The sequence below is a fragment of the Falco peregrinus genome, chromosome 6 (genome assembly GCF_023634155.1).
Source record: "Falco peregrinus isolate bFalPer1 chromosome 6, bFalPer1.pri, whole genome shotgun sequence".
NCBI classification, from domain to species: Eukaryota; Metazoa; Chordata; class Aves; order Falconiformes; family Falconidae; genus Falco; species Falco peregrinus.
Genome location: NC_073726.1, coordinates 36,157,507 through 36,176,243, shown reverse-complemented (window position 1 = coordinate 36,176,243; position 18,737 = coordinate 36,157,507). Strand labels below are relative to the sequence as shown.

The following is an 18,737-nucleotide window of genomic DNA, read 5'->3' as shown; positions in this document are numbered from 1 at the left end:
GGTTGAGGTTCTGGCTAATTTAGTTGTTTTGTTGTTGACCTAAATTCTATAGAAATAATAGAAAAAGATCAGTTTAAAATGGTCATCTTTAGCTATGACAGAAAAAAAGTATTTAATACTGGGGAGGGTGTTTTGGCATATTACAAAATAAACTAGAGAGAAAGTGAGATACCCATACAGAAGATTCCTTCTCCATTAGGTTTGAGAAATGCTGCATTTAATCAGTGTGGAGAAGATCCACAGAAATTCATATTTATTCCTTCTTGAGGCTTGTTTTCTTTGATGTTCTAAGTGTGTTATGACTTTAAGACTAGTTGTTAGACTTACTGAATTTAATATTTGGCCTTTATTATGGTTTTCTATAAAGGTTTCTCTACAAGTCATTTTGCAATTATCTTTTCATGTAAAAGCAAATGGCACAATACATGTGACCTACTTTGTAATGTTTCAAAAGAAAATCCAGTTTCTAATAAGCAGTGTTCATTAACTATTATTTGCCATTCCTTTTCTTTTAACTGAATTTTAAAAAAATCAAGTAGTATTCTGTGTAGAAGAGATGGCATTCTTTTTCCTTTCTTTCAAGTAAACTAGTACCTCTCAAGTCTGTGATTTTTTATTAGTCTTATTTTTGTATCCAAGTTGTTATTACAAATAAAAGGGTTTTACATGAGATTTGACTGTCTTCTGCTTTCTATATTACATGCCATTACAGCAATTTTTTAATGTCCTGAGCAGCTGTTCTTACAGGATCATTGCTTTGCTTAACTGTTTTGCTTACCTGTCCCAAAGCTGGTAGTTTCCCTCTCAATGTCTAGTTGGTTTGGGCTTGTAGGTCGGTTTTTTTGGGGGGTTGGTTTTTTTTTTTGCTTTTGTGCCCTTATCATTGTCTCTGAAAGTGTCTCAGAACTTTTTCTCTTATTTTTTTCCAAGGAATTACAAGGTGTTCTGGGATTTTCCAACCTGTCAAACTTGAAGTATGCTTTTGAAGTCTGTCTTCCAAGGGTCCCCACTTCAGCATGCTTTGGTTTGTGTTGCAGAGCAGTAGTGTGAGTGAATTTGATATCAAAACAGGCTGGAAGAGGTAGTCCAGGGGTGCACCAAACACGCTCCACTCACTAACAGGCAGCCAGTTCATGGCATCAGGTGTTTTAGTCACAGCTAACTCTAGAAATGCATACAGTGTGTATGTTAGGCCCTCAGGACCAAATTTATTTTTTTTTTACAAATGCACTTCTCACTGGCTGTGTAACTTGCTGATGCAGATATGGCCTGTGAACTTTGCTGCATGGGTGCTGAGTTGAAGCCACTGTAGTTATTTAAAGTGTTCTTTTTGTTCACAGACAGTTCTTCACTGAGAAAGGAGAGCTTTGGTCCAGTTTGGCACTTTTTTTTTCTACAGGAAGTTTTTGTCTTAGTATTTCAAACCTCTTGTATATTTAAGTGTGGATGTTTATTGCTGTAGTAGCTTACTATAAAATATGTGCACTTTGTTCAGAATGTGTGACTATATAGTATTTTAGAGTGACATTTTTGATGCATTTTCTGATCGTATACAGTAATTGCCTGCTGTAATTTGTGGTTTTATGCCTTCTGATGTATTCAAAAAATCATAAATACTTCATGATTTACGGGCATGAATGCTGCTTTTGATACTTGGTGTCTACAGTGTATGTTGTCTTTCTCATTTCTACTATCTAGATTTGGCTCCAGTATAGACAACTAGCAGATTCAGTTTATTAAGTTTGAGTTTTACGTCTGTTTAGATAAAGTCAACAAAGCAATTTACAGTTTATCACAGTAAAATTTATTTTGAGCTGAATTCTTTACTTTCAAGCTGAAAAAGCTTGAAATCCCCGTATGTGTAAGAATCCAGACATTCTTTTCCTCAAAACCATGCAAAGATTCAATCCAAGTTCCAAACTACTGTACTGAACAAGCAGACATTTGCTCATGGGTCAGTAAGTACGAGTCTTACTCTGTTGTGAGATGGATTGATTAGGTCAACTAATATGCCTCCTTGCTCCAAGGGACAGTCAACAATACCTAATGTTGTTGAAAATCGAATCTGTTCTTTAAAAACATCCAAGGATAGATGTTCTGGTGCTTGACTGTCCTTAAGATTGCAAAAGGCTTTGTTTTCCCCCCATGTATTTAGCCTAATCTCCTGTTTCTCAGATTTACTAATAATTTCCATTTCTGCAGCAATGTGTAGTATAGTGTATTCTCTTCCTCTTACAGCAATGACTGGAAGTCTGGTGTCATGTCCCTGCCTCAGTTGCCTTATTTTTGGAGTATGTAAACCCAAATCTCAGTCTTCCTTCATAGGTCATGATTATTTTTTTTTTATTTCACTCTTCCCAAGAGTGTCTTTAGTTTGTCAGATTTCTTGTGTGATGTCTGAAAGTTGACAAAGACGGTTTTAATGGAAATATTTGGTAACACGTGATGTCTTCAAGCATGAAGCTACCTATTGGGGTGGTACATTGTAATTTTAACATTGGAATCTTATCTGGAGTTCACATCTGTTTCTGTATACCTGCTGCTACCTTGCAACTCATTTCCCGCATTTTGCTATTGTAACTGATAATATAGGACTTTGCACTTGCTGTTATTACATTGAACAGGGATTGATCTGCTTCTGTGATGGATGTTTTGCAGGGGGGAAAAAAACCCTGTAAAAAATTTAAATAACTGAGTATTTCTTCCTCTGTAAAGATGGGTCTCTTAGCTACAAGGGTAGAAAACCTGAAAGCTTTAAGTCTTCCTCTATGCTATTTGTCACAAGTAGAAGAAAGTGTTTTTATTAAAGTCATAAATTATTATTGATGTGTAATAATGCTGTTACAGTTGCTACTGTGCAGATATTTTTGGGAAGTTTCTAAAACTTTTGATGACTTAAAATGAGTTTTCAGTTGCTGCTTTGACTTTTTTGGCAAAAGAATTTACTGTTATAAACTTTCAGAGCAAGATAGCATAATATCTTTGTGTCTTTAACTTTTTATTCTTATATTTTAGATGCTGGCATCACCATCAACATCAGGTCAGCTGTCTCAGTTTGGGGCAAGTTTATACGGGCAACAAAGTAAGAATTCTTTTTATTGATGATATGTTTATTTTATGCTTAATATGTTCTAGTTTCATGCTCTTTGGATAAAAAAACATGCATAGGGCTTTGTTTCCTGGTGATTGTTAAAAAAAGTCTCCTTATTTGCGTGATTTTTTAAGATACATTTTTGCTTTGCTTAGTATGCATTTTTGCAGTGTTTAGTATGCAAAGTGTCATATGTTGACACTGTATAGCTGTTAAATATCCAAATGTCATCATCCTATAAAGAATGTCTGTGACTTAACAGTGACTCTCTGAAGGAATAACTAAGGAAGGTGAGCTGGGCCAAAATGAGCCTGGTTCAGAATAATATGTAAGGAATAGAAGGAAATTCTACCTTAAATCATAACTGATATTTCGTGCTCTACAGCAGCTAATTAAATCTTGTGTACATGCTTGGCACCTTGCATTTGGCAAAGAAGTATGCTGGTAAGATTGTTGCCTTCTGCACCACTGTTTGGTTTTTTTCTTTCCCATCCCGTGAAGATTTTTTTTTCTGTATCTGCCAGTCTTGTGTATACTGCTGCAGTGGAAGACCTATAGAGCAACAGTCACAGTGTCTAACGCCAGCCACCTAACTCAGGGGCCAGTGTTGAGAACCGAACCTCCTTGTAGCTGAGAGGTGCATCCAGAAAGTGACTAGGAATATGAGTTAGATACACAAGTAAAATGGGTTTGTGAACACTTATCACTGTATCCTTTTGAATGTTTGCAACTTTCTTGCCAAGTGAATCTGCCTTGGATTCAAGAAAAGGTGTCTTCAGAGTACTTTAGAGAGTCTGGACTTTTTTATCTGGACAAACTAAAAGTTTTGTCTGCTAGATGCATGGCCTTTACAACTTCTTTCGGCTTTCTTCAAATAGTTTAAAAAAAATAGTGGGGTACCCCCCCACTATCTCAATGGCTGTTGATGAGTGACCATGTAATATAAACTGACATTTGATTATGCTACTGAAATTTATCTGAGCAGTTTCTGGCCAGGCTGAGAGTTGTGTTTGGCTCTTGGCTTTTTTGTGTCCTGAATCTGGCACTATTGAACCTTTCAGACTTAACTGTATAAAGATACTGAAGCAGTTTCTTCGTTCTGTTTATCAGTTACTTGTTTGTTTTTTAAGTGCACTTTGTTCATTCAGTTGGTTGTGGTGCCTAGGACATAATCTCTCTAACATGGAGACATGCATGGCTAAAAACTAAATATTATCAGGCTTCAGTTTCTACTAAATATTGAGAAAAAGGGGCACAAAACTTCTGTGTTGAAGTTGGTGCTTATGCTTAAAAATATTTCTAGGAAAAACAAAGCTCATAATGCCTATGCACTTTTAGATTGGTAGCTGTCAAGTCATTGAACAAGATTTCATGTTATAGAGTTAATGTAACTTGAACTTAGCTGTTAGACAAGAAATGGGCCACTTGGTTGATCAGCCTCCAGTACAGCCCATGCAGATCTCTTGTCTCAGTTAAAAAAGTGGAAAAAGGAAGCAAAAAAAAAAAAAAAGAAATCTTTTTTTCCTTATAGAGAATATTTCAACTACCCCTACTTGCCAGCCACAGGAATATGGTTCTGCTTTACTGTGACAGCCCTACTCATTAAAAATTCTAGTTTAAGAAAGCCAACAACAAGAAATAACCATTAGTGTAAAACTAGCTTTGCCGAAATAAATGCTTGCACTAAATTAACCTGAATATTGTAATCATGTTTTGCAGTGTACCATATCTAGTTTGGAAGTGTATGTATTTTTTCTTTACCATTTTTAAAATTCCATGTAATTTTTAATCAGTGTGAAAAATTATTTATAATATTTGTGTTGAAATTATTCTGATGCAGCAAATTGCCAAAATATTTACAGTGAACACCTTGATATAATCAGCATTTAATGAAGTATTAAGAAGCTTGTTACAGCAAGTCACAGTGCATCTTAATCTGAGTGTATAGGGATAAATATAAGTGTTATCAAATCTTGGAGTGTTACAGGAAACTTCCTGGATTGCAAATTATAGGGTAGGACACAGACAGACAGCAGTTCCTCAGGTGTGAGAGCCAAGTCACTTGGAGGTTTTTTCAGACCTTGTCCATGATAATAAACCTGAGCATATGCTATGTCTGTTCTTTGTGTTCTTAGTATTTGATCATGTTATACGCTGGCACATTCAGCTCTTCTGCAGGGGATACTGCTGATTCATCATAATTTTTCTTTTGTTTGTCCTGCAAGATATAGTTTTGAGTTCTGTGAGTCTTCTACCTCAGCAGCCTTATGCCAAAGCAATAGGGACCGTTACTTAGAGCTGTCACATTTTGTATGTTGTTTGTTGCTATTGATATGTTGCACTAAATTATTTTTTCTCATCTTTGAAAAATAATTCTGAAACTACATAAACACAGAAAAGCAATGCGAGAATGATGAGAAACTTCATGAAGTTTTTTGCTATTTTGCAACAGGGCAGCAATGTGTTATCTTTTGCTGTTCTGAGTTAAAATTAATTTCTTTTTTTTACCTCACTGAACTGCTTACTTTATTCTGTCACACCCAGTTGTTGGTGTAGAAAATACTTTTGATCACAATATTAAAAATCTTTATATTTTTAAATGCCAATAGAGAGCAGTTAAAGTTCTGCTTGCTTTCTTTTCTCCAGAGGCTGAACTTGACTTGATCGTGGACACTGAAATTCTGTTATCAAAAAGAAGCAACATAAACTTTACAGAGAACTGGCCTAGAATGTTGCTTTTGTTGTCTTAAAAGCACTGTTATTGTTAACTAAATATTCATAGCTTTCCTTTAATAAAAAAATTTGCTTAATTTTTAACAAGACAGATCAGTGTTCTAAATACTGGCCAAATAAATACCAGTTTATTCAGAAGTAATTGACACATTTCTTGAGTGCAGTTACTGATTTTCTCAAAATGCTGCCTTCTTTGAGATAATTACACTTTTCCTGTCCTCATCAAAAAACTGAAAACTGAACCCATTCTCTGCAGTATACATCTCAAAGGAAACAAAATTTTGTTATAACTCAAATACAGAAATTCCTTAAAGAGCCTTTCTAAAGTTTAACAAAAATGGGACTAAATTTGAGATAATTGGTCTTCTACTATGCAAGCAAGGACTTAGTTTTTACACTGCACTTTCCTTCAGTCTTTACACTTTTTTGTGGGTTGTCAGTGTAAATTGTTTCCATCTACACATGATGGAGAATACTTTGTTCCTGATTGCTCTATATCTCCACCCCTCTGAATTTTTTTTCAATAGGTGCACTAGGCCTTCCAATGAGGGGAATGAGCAACAATACCCCTCAGTTAAATCGCAGCTTATCACAAGGCACTCAGTTACCGAGCCACGTAACGCCAACAACAGGGGTACCAACAATGTCACTTCACACGCCTCCATCTCCGAGCAGGTATTTATTGATAGCCAATATTTCTGCGATTGTGTCTTTCTGCAGAGCTCTTGTTAAATGTTCTGCATATTTTGCCTCAACTACTTTACAGTCTGATTAATTAAAAAAAGAAGCAAAGTAGTTTCTATCGACCACTACCTGTGTTAGGGAAATAATACTGTAAAACAGTAAGGACTTACTGTAAGACAGTATTTGATTTTTGTATGTAAAGGACACATTGCTGGCAAATTCTGCTTCAGAATGTAAGAGGCTTTTGATTGTTCTGGTAAATGTACAGTTAAAATTTTTGTATGGATGTCATACATGGTATAAGAATATTAATGTAGTAGGTCTGAAGTGCTCATTAAAAGAGCTGTAACATCTTTTCAAATGCATAATACTTAAGTATTTATCTAAACCTGACCAAGGACTTGATTAGTATGTAATGGGTCACCTGGTATTTCTGAAGAAATCCAAACCTACATTAATTATAGAGAGTAATCCAAACATGCTTTATTGACGCTAAGCACAAATTAAGTTGCAACAGCTCAGAGTCCGCCCTACATTAGTAATCTAAAGGAGTAACCAAATACTATGGTACAGATTCATCTCTGTGGATGGTTTTTCTCTTTCAGGGGGATATTGCCTATGAATCCTAGGAATATGATGAACCACTCCCAGGTTGGTCAGGGCATTGGAATTCCCAGCAGGACAAACAGCATGAGCAGTTCAGGGTTAGGCAGCCCCAACAGAAGCTCTCCAAGCATAATATGTATGCCAAAGCAGCAACCCTCTCGACAACCTTTTACTGTGAACAGGTAAGGCTGTTTACTTGGACCATCCCTGTGCAGCCATGGGCATGCTTAAATGCTACTCTGGAAATCTAATTTTTATCCATTGCAATAAGCTCGAAAGCTGCTTTCTATGTTCTCGTCTCCTGGCAATAAACTTTGAAGCTGCTTTTAATAGTCACACAAGTTTTTTGAGCCCTTTAAGCTAAGTTCTGTTTCTGACTATTGAATTTCTATGCTGCTTCTTTAAAAAATGATGTTTCTGATGTGTTCCCAAGTTTGTTTTTGAACCATATCTTGATTTTCTTCTTGGGGGTATATGCATCCATTTTAGACTGTTCATCTATGACTTTGGGAAGAAGCGAGGCAAGATTTAAAAACACAGTAGTTATTCTGGAAGAGTAGTTAACTGACCTAGACACGGTAGGGACCTAGTATTTTACTTTTTTCAAATTCTAGAATAATATAGAGAACAGTGGCTTGCCATTCATTTAAGAATTTGGTGCTCATTTGGATGCTAAAAGCTTCTCAATCACTTCTGCTGGTTTTCTAACTCTGGGCGAGATTCTAACATCATAGTCATTAGGCTTTTAACTGTGTTTGGTGCTGTGTTTATGCTTAGTTCATAGTGATAAACTCACAGAAAGTGTGTTGATTCTGATTATTTAATGTGTGGAGTCACAGCTTTGCACAGCGGACTGCTTTCCAGGCTTCATTCCACAACCTCCTGATTTCTGTGCTCCCAGTTTTGTCCTTTTTGTCCCTTCAGGCCCTTCCTTAGGGGACTGACTCTTAACAGGGAGCACAGACAAGTATCTAGTATTTTGCAACATAGGTAAAGGAAGGTGAAAACTAATGTCACAGTTACCTGAAACTTGGTCAGGCTAAATATAGGTCTGTAATTTCACTGATACAGGCATAAAAGTGCTTTTCTCAATCACAGCAATAGAGATTTGGTAGTAGCCATTAATGTTCCTGGAGTGTGAGAAGACTTTGTATCTTGCCTCTGATTCCATAAATTTGCCTTTTCTTTCCTGTGATGCATAGCAGCAAGTAAAGGAGATGATAATTTAAAAATATAATTTTATATTTTAAAGTATTTTTCAAACTTGTGTGTCATAAAAGGTTGAAATGGTAATGTACTTAATCACGTCCTCCTCATGCAGTTTTTTTGGAGATTGTTATATGTATAGAAGGTACTTGTTTAAATATAGTTCAGCTGTAGGGTAGATAATGAAATTCCTGTTCGTAGGAGCATTTGAATTAAAACCCTCATCTTTCCCTGTTTGCATTGTGTATCTCAATTACAAGCTGGGAAGGAAATATCACTGGAACAGTGACAAGTTCTTATTGCACAATTTATTAGCCTACAGAAGTGTGGCAGTAGTTAGTACATAACCCAATTGTTAATTGATATATTTAACATAATTTTGAAATGATACTTGGGGAAAAAAAATCATGGTGTTCCCTTGACAAGTGCATGAATTCTGTGACTTCCAAGAAGTGTTTTCTGAATGGTTGCCTTAATTGGAGCAGTGGAAGTGTTTAGGGTTTTGAACATAAAAAATAGCTCACTTTCCCTTTCTTAGTTACATTGGTAAAACAAGTTACAAATAATTTTAGAGAATATGCATTTTGTGGCCTAATCCCTTTCTTATCCCTGCAATTCTTAAGATGGTTATTTCTAATTACTCTAAAAGCAAACAACAAAAACATTGCATGAGAAATACTGTCTGTCATCAGGATAGATTATATGCCTTCAAGATTGAGTTGCCTCCTGTTGGTGCTCTCACCAGGTCTAGGATTCACAAATGATACCAGGAATTGATTTCTACAGATGTGTGAGTTGTCAAAGATCTGAATGTCTTTCAAATAACACCACCTTGGGAAAGCAGAGCAGGACAGGACCAGTCTTGTCTAACTGTTCCCTTTCCTCATGTCTCAGTCCAAAATGAAGCACTTAGGATTATTTCAAATTGGAATTAAGTACTTCAGATTTGTAACTGTGAAAAAAGTCCATGCAGGTAAAATTTTCACCAGGAAATGGTTTGACATTTTTATATATGGAAGCTTCTAAAACTTCAGCTTCCATCCTGTTACAGGGGAAAAATGAATGTTGTAATTTCCCACAGGTCAGCAGTTCAGAATTTCACTCAACTGGGGCCTACCTTTGGGCTTCTCAACATCTCCAGCTTGCACAGAATGAAGCAGATCATTTGTGAGGGTGTCTTTCCAACCATAGTAGTCTTATGTGGTACTTCGATGTCTTCAAAAATTTTTGCCTGACTACATGAACCTTTTAATTTAGCTGGTGTCCTTGTGTGGCAGAGACCATCCCATATGTACATGGTGGTGATTGCACGCCGTAACTGTTCAGCTTATAACGGAATCGTGACAAACTTTTGATCACTTCTGTGACCCAGCTTCCCACCTGCAAATGGGTGGATTGCAGTCTGACTTTTTTGCTGCTGCATTTACTGCTGCTTCATTTTTCTATATGAAATTCTTGAGTAATAATCACATTTTTTGTAACTTGCTGGCTGACAGATATCTCAAACAGTGGCTATTAAAAACTTAGTTCTTTTGAAGTCATTCTTGTTGTCTTCATACAGTGCCTGCTGCTGCTTCTCAGAGTTTTCAGAAGTATAATAGAAAATAATTAAAAACTGATTTTAGGCTAATGTGGATTGCATAAGTTTGATACAATTTATGAGTGTCTTAAGGTTTTCCCCTGCCCCAAATGCCTTCCACTGGAAATTGCAAAGTAAAGTACCCCTTTTGTCTGACTTCCTGGATTTTTTTCACAGTATGTCTGGATTTGGGATGAACAGAAATCAGGCTTTTGGAATGAATAACTCCTTGTCAAGTAACATTTTTAATGGAACAGGTGAGTTTCCTCTGATTAACGTTGATCTGAAAATACAGTGGAGAGATTTTTTTTTAAATTGGTCAATTTGAAAATTATGTGTTCTGGTGGAGTGTAACTTTGTTATAATTTTCAGTTGTTCCATAGAAATGGTGCTCTGAGAGCAGTGCTATGAAACTGTTAACTACTTCATAACAGTGGATTTTAATACTTTTGAAGACAAGGTGAAACTATTCTGTAGAATAGTTACTGTACATCACATGACTGTAGATTATACTTAGTCAGAAATGCAAAATAGCTTACGGAATTGAAAAGGGGATCAGAGAAGAAAAGATTTATCCATTCTCTATGAAAACGTTATAGGGTAAAAGCAGTGAGAAAGCATTTTTTTTGAAATCTCAAATGCCTTTTGAATAGCTGAACGTGTGATCCTTTCAATCGGTTAAAAAGATTGAAAAAATCTGGGAATTTCTTCTTCACCTGAATTTAATGAACTAGAGAGGGGGAAATATCCTTGTGCCTTCGATTTCCATGCTTACATTTCTGTAGGTGGCTATGTATATGAAACAATTTGAGCTGCTGGTGACAACACAGAGTGGAAGGGTTTGGGCATCTCTTGGGACCTTGTGACATCTTGCAGAGCTGCAGCTGTGGCCTCACCTATGTAGTATTTTCTGCTGCAAATCAAAAAATAATCCCATGTAACTTGCGCTGCATTGGCTCTATGGCTGCTTCAGCTTTATCTTACCTTTTCTCAAGACAGAAGCTCCTTGATACTGCTGCTAATATGGGTTATTTTCTCAAATTTTTTGTTAATAGCTCCTTAAATTTTAAACAGGCTACCTATCCTAGTACTGTAATTTTGGTAGTCGGCGCAGTCTTTTAATTCAAAATGAGTAGACCTTGTCACTAAATACTGTTGACCAGCTATTGTTTGAAAACAAACTCCAAACATCTTGACAGTCTTTAGGCTAGCCTCATAACACAGAGGCTGTAGTTATTTGTGATAACTGTAGTAAGATTAAAAAGATCAGCTTGGAGAAAGAAAATGTGCCTGACATTTATCTTGTACATAATGAAGTCTTTGAGTAAAAAAACATAAGGGAATTTAAAATACCTCTTTTTATTGTAGATGGAAGTGAAAATGTGACAGGACTGGACCTCTCAGATTTTCCAGCACTAGCAGACAGAAACAGAAGGGAAGGAAGTGGCAATCCAACTCCATTAATAAACCCTTTAGCTGGAAGGGCACCCTATGGTAAGACTACACCTTTGAAAGCTCTTTGAATGAAACTAGTATTTGCTTGATTCGCCTTTTGCTGTTCATAAGACAAATAGGTAGTCTTTGCAAAAATGCCAGACACTTGAGCTCCTGCGTCTCATTTTAAAAAATAATCAATATATCTGTAACTGGAGAGTCCTCTCAGGCTTTTGTAAGTATTATAACTCATCTGCTTTAATTTCACTGTCAATAGAGGGGGCTGGGGTTTTCGGTCTGTATAGTATAATTACTCTGAAGCTGCTGGCTCTAGACGGTTGTTTTTTCATTGCACGTATACAAGAACTGTCAAGGCCTGAGTAGTAAATTTTGGAAATAATATTTGATTACTAGAGGTGTTACTGTGTAAGAAGTCAGCAGCTGTAAACATACTGTATGTTTTCTCTGTTTATTGGTAGTACTTGTAGTACTGTTCACTTGTTGCTCTTACGATGAATGTGAGATTTCAAAAAATAACCTGTAAGCATCAACTATTATCAGTCAGATTCAAAATCTGTGTCTTACATAATTCTTGCTGAACAGCTTAAAAAAATGGTAGATAGAAATCTTATTTGGGTCTGGAAAAAGTTGAGGTAAGCTTAGTGTGAGGCACAATACTTGTTGGTTGGTTAGTGGGATTTGTTACTGCTATAGTAGATTTTTGTCATGCATGTTGCATCAGCTACTCTGAAAAAGTGCTTTTGTAACCTGGAGTTATTTTTGTGACACTTGTGAAATTCCCAACCAAAAATAACCCAGTGTTTTCTAACTATAACAAGCTAGTATTTTTCAGAGAGATCTCCAACTTTAATTGGAGAAAAATAACAGATACTGCATTATCAAGAGAAGGTAGCCTCGTGGATTAGGCATAACCAGGACTCTCTGCTTAAGATAGTTGAGAGAAATTGCTAAACAAGTTAAACTGAAGTGCTAAACACAGGGAAAAGTCACTTCCCCAAATAAAGGCACTGAAAAGTCACACTGAGAGTGGAGAACTAAAACAGCTTGTGGTTTACGTGAGGTTTTTGTCTGTCTGAAGGAGAAGCCATTACATAGGAAATTGATAGAAGGTAGGAAGAAGATCCACAGAGACATACTTCCAGCATGGAGCTGGAGTTCAACATTCAGCAGCAGTGCCACATTAAAAAACAGTCTGTAACTGTTCCCATGCTTACACCATTTCCCCATTTTGGTGCTAACACAGCTGTTCACACAACCATGTGGTGAACCAGGAAAGACATTTCTCCATCTGAAGAGTTGTCTTGAGCATCTGCTTAATGCAGGGGATGGGTATGGTGGTAGAAACAATCAGGAAATGGGGATATGAGATACACTGGACACTGTCTTCAGCAACAAAAAGTGGGGAACAGTTTTGGTTGTAGTCAAGAAAAAGTCTGAAACTGAGCAGAGATGTACTTCCTTGATGCTTCATTTATTCAGGAAAATAGACTTCAAAAACTTGTAGATAGAATGAGAGTACACAACATATTTAATTCATGATCAATTTTGTTCATCCTGCAGAAGAAATTGTAATGACTCTGGATGAAAAGGATGGACAGCAGAAACAAGATAAACTCAGTGCTTTTTAGTTAAATAGAGGAACTTTGATTTCTAACTTCAGAATACTAGAGAAAGTCAAATACAGTCACCTACTGAATCATTTTGGATCCTATACATTTATCAAGGATCTTCGAAAAACAGGCCTAGACTTCTTTTTTCCTTTTGTTCCTCTAGTGCAGTGTTGTTTGCAACCAAATCACTGTATTACTTCTCTGTCTCTCAGCAAAGATTGTTTGCTGGTGGGTGGGAGGGTGGGGGCTTTTCTTTGGTTGTTTTTGTTTGTTTGTTTTGAGTTTTGGTGTGGTTTTTTTTTTTTACTGGCATTCAAAAAAAACCAAATACAAATGTTGCTTTTCAGTAGTCAGAATCCATGTTCCAATGTGACTGGCCTACTTTTTTTAAATTGGGGTCAGAGCAGTGAGAGTTGTAGGCTAAATGCTTTCAGTTTTCATACTGAAAGTAGGAGTTGTTCTTATGTCACAGGCAAGTATTTCATTGGTGATAATGTTCTGTTGCAAGTTAGCTGGGCATCCTTTAAGAATACATGCTTCTAAAGAGCTTATGCTGAGAGATTCCTCGTGCAATTAGGGGAGGAGGAAAAACGTATTGCAATCTTATAAGCAGTACACCCTTCTTTCATCAGTGGATTTCCTTAAATAACATTTTAATCATGCCTGTAAAGATTATTTGATTATTTAGATGTGCAAAACAGGTACTGTTCCTGGTAAAAGTGCTGGGATTCATTCTTAAAGCAGTGGATGTGTGTATGAATTTAACACTGAGTGTTTCTCAGCTCACACTTAAGTAAGAGACTTTAATATGTGTGGATGTTTTAAATGAATACGCTTTGTTTTGGTTTACTTGTTTTTTGGAAGTAAGTTCTGGTGTACAGCTTGCACATAGTACAAATGGGCAGTAAACAACATCAACAGCAGAAAACCCTTTACTTAGCAGTCATTTAATGTTGTTCCTGCTTTCATTTTTATGATAGTTGGAATGGTAACAAAACCAGCAAGTGAGCAGTCCCAGGACTTTTCAATACACAATGAAGATTTTCCAGCATTACCAGGCTCCAGCTACAAAGACCCAACATCGAGTAATGATGACAATAAATCTGTAAGTAATAATCTGTATTGTTAAATCTGTAATGTTGAATCTTCTTTTATTTTGAGTGTTCATATTTCTTTTGATGATTATGTTTTAAAATGGGAAGTGACTGTATTTGTAATATACAGTTTTCAAATTTGACCCTCTAAATTTTGCATAAGCAGCATTTCATATATAACTGTGTAAATGGAATTTCTCAGGAAGTTTTTTAGTCCCAACAGTCACTGTGACGTTGCTTTCTTAATTTGATGTGACTCCTGTGTATCTTTTTGTGTTTGGGGGAGGTCCAGGGAAGAACTTGAATAACACCTAAAAAGTTGAGTATTGATACATATTTTCAAGTTTTGCAATTCATAATTTCTTTTTCTACCAATTCCAGCTCATTTTTCGCTGTTGGTGCCTCTCATAAGTACTAGCAATTTACACATTATAACATCTTTCTCCAAAGATGTCAAATCCTTTAGAAGTTAGGTGGTACAATATCACTTCAAGGTAAAATTCTTGATGGGGAAATGAAATCACAAGGAATAAACTCTTTTAATAGACACCATTGCATTCATGGGTATATTGTAGACTAGTGCAATACATTGTGTCTTAAGTATTGTTGTAATTATGTGTTATGTAGCTTAGATCATAAGGTCATGGGATTTTTTTTTGTTGTGTACTCTAAAAGTTTTGTAAGTTTGCTTTTTTATTACAAATGAAAGGTGAATAAAAATACGGATGGCAGAGAAGAGTTTCCTATAGTATTTGACAAAACGTTCTATCTAGTTTCTGATTGTTTTATTATGTGTAATTACAAAACGTAAGCTAATCAGTGTGGTATAAATACTGATGAGTAAGTAGTAGATGTGACTACAATCTCATGTGAAAACTGGAAAATACAACTGTTCAAAAAAGGCATGGGGGAAGCCTAGCCTCCAGATATTGTGGCCAGCTTTATCATGTGGAAAATGTTCTGATACAGTTAGCATTGAAAGCAGTAAGGAAGGAGGGAGCAAACATGATCACATTGTGTTACTGCAGATGTGTTTTAAAAATTATAAAGAGTAAGAAGTATTAGTTGTGGAAGATATCTTTTGTTAGTATATGGGCTGGAGCGCAATCGCAGTTTGCTTGCCAGGCATAGTGTTTACATCTCTTTCCTGATAGTTGCAAATGTGCCAACTGTAAGTTGCTTGCACTTGAAATTGGCTTGAGTTATTATCTGTTGCTGCATCGTGGAGTGTTGTGTGGGGAAAAACACATGAAGTAATGAGTCCAGAATATCCTCTAGTCACAGGCACTTAGGATATCCATTGTGTATTCAAACTCAGGTGTGAAATATTTTCTTATCCTTCTAAACTACAAGCTGCTGTCTCGTTAATAGCTCTTACTGTATGACAGGTATACTTTAGGAAGGGGTAATTATTACATAAGGTTTGTCAAGAACTCAAGAGCTTCAGTTTGGTTCCATTGTAGTGCCTCATTTATTAGTGACGTGACATAGTGCTTTAGAGCACTTGACTGAAAGATATGATCGGTAAGGTTGTCCATTTTGGTTTGTTTCCATCTTACCAACTCTGCAAATCATTTTTTAATAGAATTTGAGTACATCAGGCAAAACATCATCCAGCACAGATGGGCCCAAGTTTCCTGGAGATAAAAGTTCAACTACGCAAAACAACAACCAGCAGAAAAAAGGGATCCAGGTGTTACCTGATGGTATGTGTAATCTCATTTTTTTTCTTCTTCAAAAGTTTTGACAGTCATTTAGATCACTTTGTTGATTCCTCTACTTCTTGAAAGGAGAAAATTAATCTGTTCTTCTTGCCCAGGTCGGGTTACCAACATTCCTCAAGGGATGGTGACGGACCAGTTTGGAATGATTGGCTTGTTAACATTCATCAGGGCAGCAGAGACAGATCCAGGAATGGTACATCTTGCATTAGGAAGTGATTTAACAACACTAGGTCTCAATCTCAACTCTCCTGAGTAAGTTTCTGGGTTTTAGTACTATCTTGAGTTTTGGATTTATTATGCTGTCATTCAAAATAGGCTCACTTAGCTCACATGACTTGCCAAACCCACAAGATATCTTGCCACATAAAATTTGAAAATGTAATGACAGTAAAATAAAATTTTCATACAAGAGAATCGTGCTTCAAGGTGTGCTGAGATCTTGTTATGCAAGCTTCAGTGAGCCTAGTGGTTTTTCTTATTCTCCTAACTTCTTTAGGACTTTCTTGAAGGAATTGACAATGTATGGTTAATAAATTTCATGTATGTTATTTTTCAAATATAATAATATTCCTTGAGGATATCTGCACTTAACTCTCAGCAGTTTGGGGGAGGGGGAAATTCAATCTATATTAATGTAATAATGAACAGTGCATCTACAGTGTTAGCCTGCACCAAAGATTAATTTAAATGAAATTGTAGCTTTACAGTTAAATTCTAGCTATTCAGTTCACCTAAGTTTAGCCATCTAGGCTTCCTGTAGTGGCAGTGGGGATAAAAGCAGTTAGTGGCTGTGCTAAATAAGTGCTTAGGACAGGTGAGGTGAATCACCAGCCCAGGGTACCTCTCTTTCTCCACTAGTTACAGAAGGAACCTAGATCACTGGACAAAACAGGTATCTTCTATGTGACTGTAATTGTGAAAGAAATTTAATTTCCGGTACTCCAACTTTCCTGCTGAGAATCTCCAATCATTTTGTTTCAGCAGAGGTTTACATAGTGTTAGTTAGCCTTATTGACAGAGTAGCTTTATGTATTTTAAGGTTTCCACATAATATATTAACAAAACAAAGACTAAACAGCATACACAGGCACAGTTTCCATGCTTCACAAATTTATATGGAGCTGCATGTAATCAGGGTACATTGATGCATGTGGATATCAAGGTGAGAGGGAAAGCACAGAAAAATAGCTCCTGACTTTTCTTTTTGGAAATAATTGGCATTAATTTATGCATTTCTTTAGAGATGTTAACTTTTTAGAAATTGCCACTTCCAGAAATTCTTTCTATAGCGCTTGCATCCAAACTTCTTCAAATTGTTATGCCATCGGCACTTGTAGAAATATTTCAAAACAATTGTCCAAAGTCAAATGTCTGTAGTTATTTGCAGAATGTTACGTTAACGTAGTGTTGTATTCATGTGTAGTGCTAGTCTCAGAAGTCACTTGTCCATTAAATCGAGTAGTTTCCCCACTCCCATCCCGTTCTCATCCCCTTCTCCCACAACATAAAGAGGATGTGTAAAGAGCAGTAACGCTGGCCACAGGTTCCTGCTTTTCCCTGGTAGTCCAAGAGCTTACAGCACTGACTGGGAGACTGGCCTCCTGGATCTACGCAATACTTAATTTGCTGTTGTTAGTAGGGGCTGCTTAAACTTAATTTGAGGTTGATCAAGTACATCTGTGTCTGAATTCTTGAGTTGTTCCTAGACAGGTGGAACCTGGTTATATCATTTGGTTCTACAGCTACTTTCTCTAGGTGTTGGCATGCAGAATAGCAGTAGCGATACTACTTTTGGTGATACAATTTCATATATTATTCAGTGTTATTTGTTAGTTTTAATGAATGCCATAAAGCTTAAGCTTAACATACCTATTGGAAAGTCTACATAAACCCTCACAGGTTTACACAGTACCTCATTGCAGAGGAGTACTAAACATACTTTGCTGTGATGACTTGTAGCTGTGTTAGCAGCTACTGAATACAGCATCCAAATTACGAGCGTGTGTTTATATGAACAGTTTATATACCTGGCAGGCTGCTGCTTTTCCTTAGCAGCTATGCTATAAATAGCTGGGTTTCTAACATTTTTAGTGTTTAATTACTGTATATAGGGTATTTAGGGTCTTTGAAGGAGAGGATAGGGTTAATATTTATTCCAGACAGTTCTGTATCATAAAGTTAGTTTTACTTTATACTACAGAAAAGCTTTGCAAACAGCCTGTGCAGCCCTCAGTCTGGCCTGCCATCTTGCCTTAGGTTAAACAATACTTTGCTTGCTTTATGAATTGTTGTTTGAAAAACTAAAAGCATTTCACTTGTGGAAAACTAAAATTTTCTGCCCTGTGAGGTACTCTGGTAAAAATACCTGTGTGACTTAAACACTTAGCACAATAAATGTGCTTTTTAGAAACAGTTTTAGAATTTTGTGTATATCTCTAATGGTTTGAATTAACCCTTCTAACTCCTGGTTTTATATAGATTTTCTATGCAGGTAGGTTAAGATTTTTCAGTTGTTGAAAGAATGATTATCTATTGCCTGTACAGTCCTGTATTTGTTTGTTAAGAAATACGCTTTTAATTCCTTAGGACAACTTAAAAACCTACATAAACAAAAAGGAAAAAAATGGCCTTACTTCATTTAATTCTGTAGTGATTATGTAGCTGTTCACATTCTGAAGCTTTCTGAAATAGTCATCAAATAGACTAGGCAGTCCAGTACCTCCTTGAAAAATGTTAAATTAGAAGAGGTTTATTTGTATCTTAGAGGGAACACTGTGCACAAATTCTGCAGGTTTTATTGCATGCAATGGTGCAGTCTGGCTCTATAAAATCCTGGATTCCTTGCCCTAGGAAACCAAAACTCTAGAGCACACGACACCCCTCTTCTTGGGACGATGCCTATCCATGCTTTCAGTTAAAGGAATGGTTTCACGATTTTCAACTTTTGCAGATTTT

General features: G+C 36.4%; 1 protein-coding gene across 9 annotated transcripts in view; it reads left to right on the top strand.

The window, feature by feature from the left end:
- Positions 1-18,737, top strand: part of CNOT2 (CCR4-NOT transcription complex subunit 2) — a 91,502-nt gene that overhangs the window by 63,016 nt on the left and 9,749 nt on the right. For all 9 annotated transcript variants that reach the window (XM_055807371.1, XM_055807372.1, XM_055807373.1 and 6 more), the window contains 8 exons: positions 3,016-3,082; positions 6,352-6,499; positions 7,114-7,296; positions 10,077-10,156; positions 11,268-11,393; positions 13,945-14,069; positions 15,644-15,764; positions 15,878-16,034. In XM_055807371.1, the coding sequence (XP_055663346.1) occupies positions 3,016-3,082; positions 6,352-6,499; positions 7,114-7,296; positions 10,077-10,156; positions 11,268-11,393; positions 13,945-14,069; positions 15,644-15,764; positions 15,878-16,034 (1,007 nt within the window). The remainder of the gene's footprint in view (positions 1-3,015; positions 3,083-6,351; positions 6,500-7,113; positions 7,297-10,076; positions 10,157-11,267; positions 11,394-13,944; positions 14,070-15,643; positions 15,765-15,877; positions 16,035-18,737) is intronic.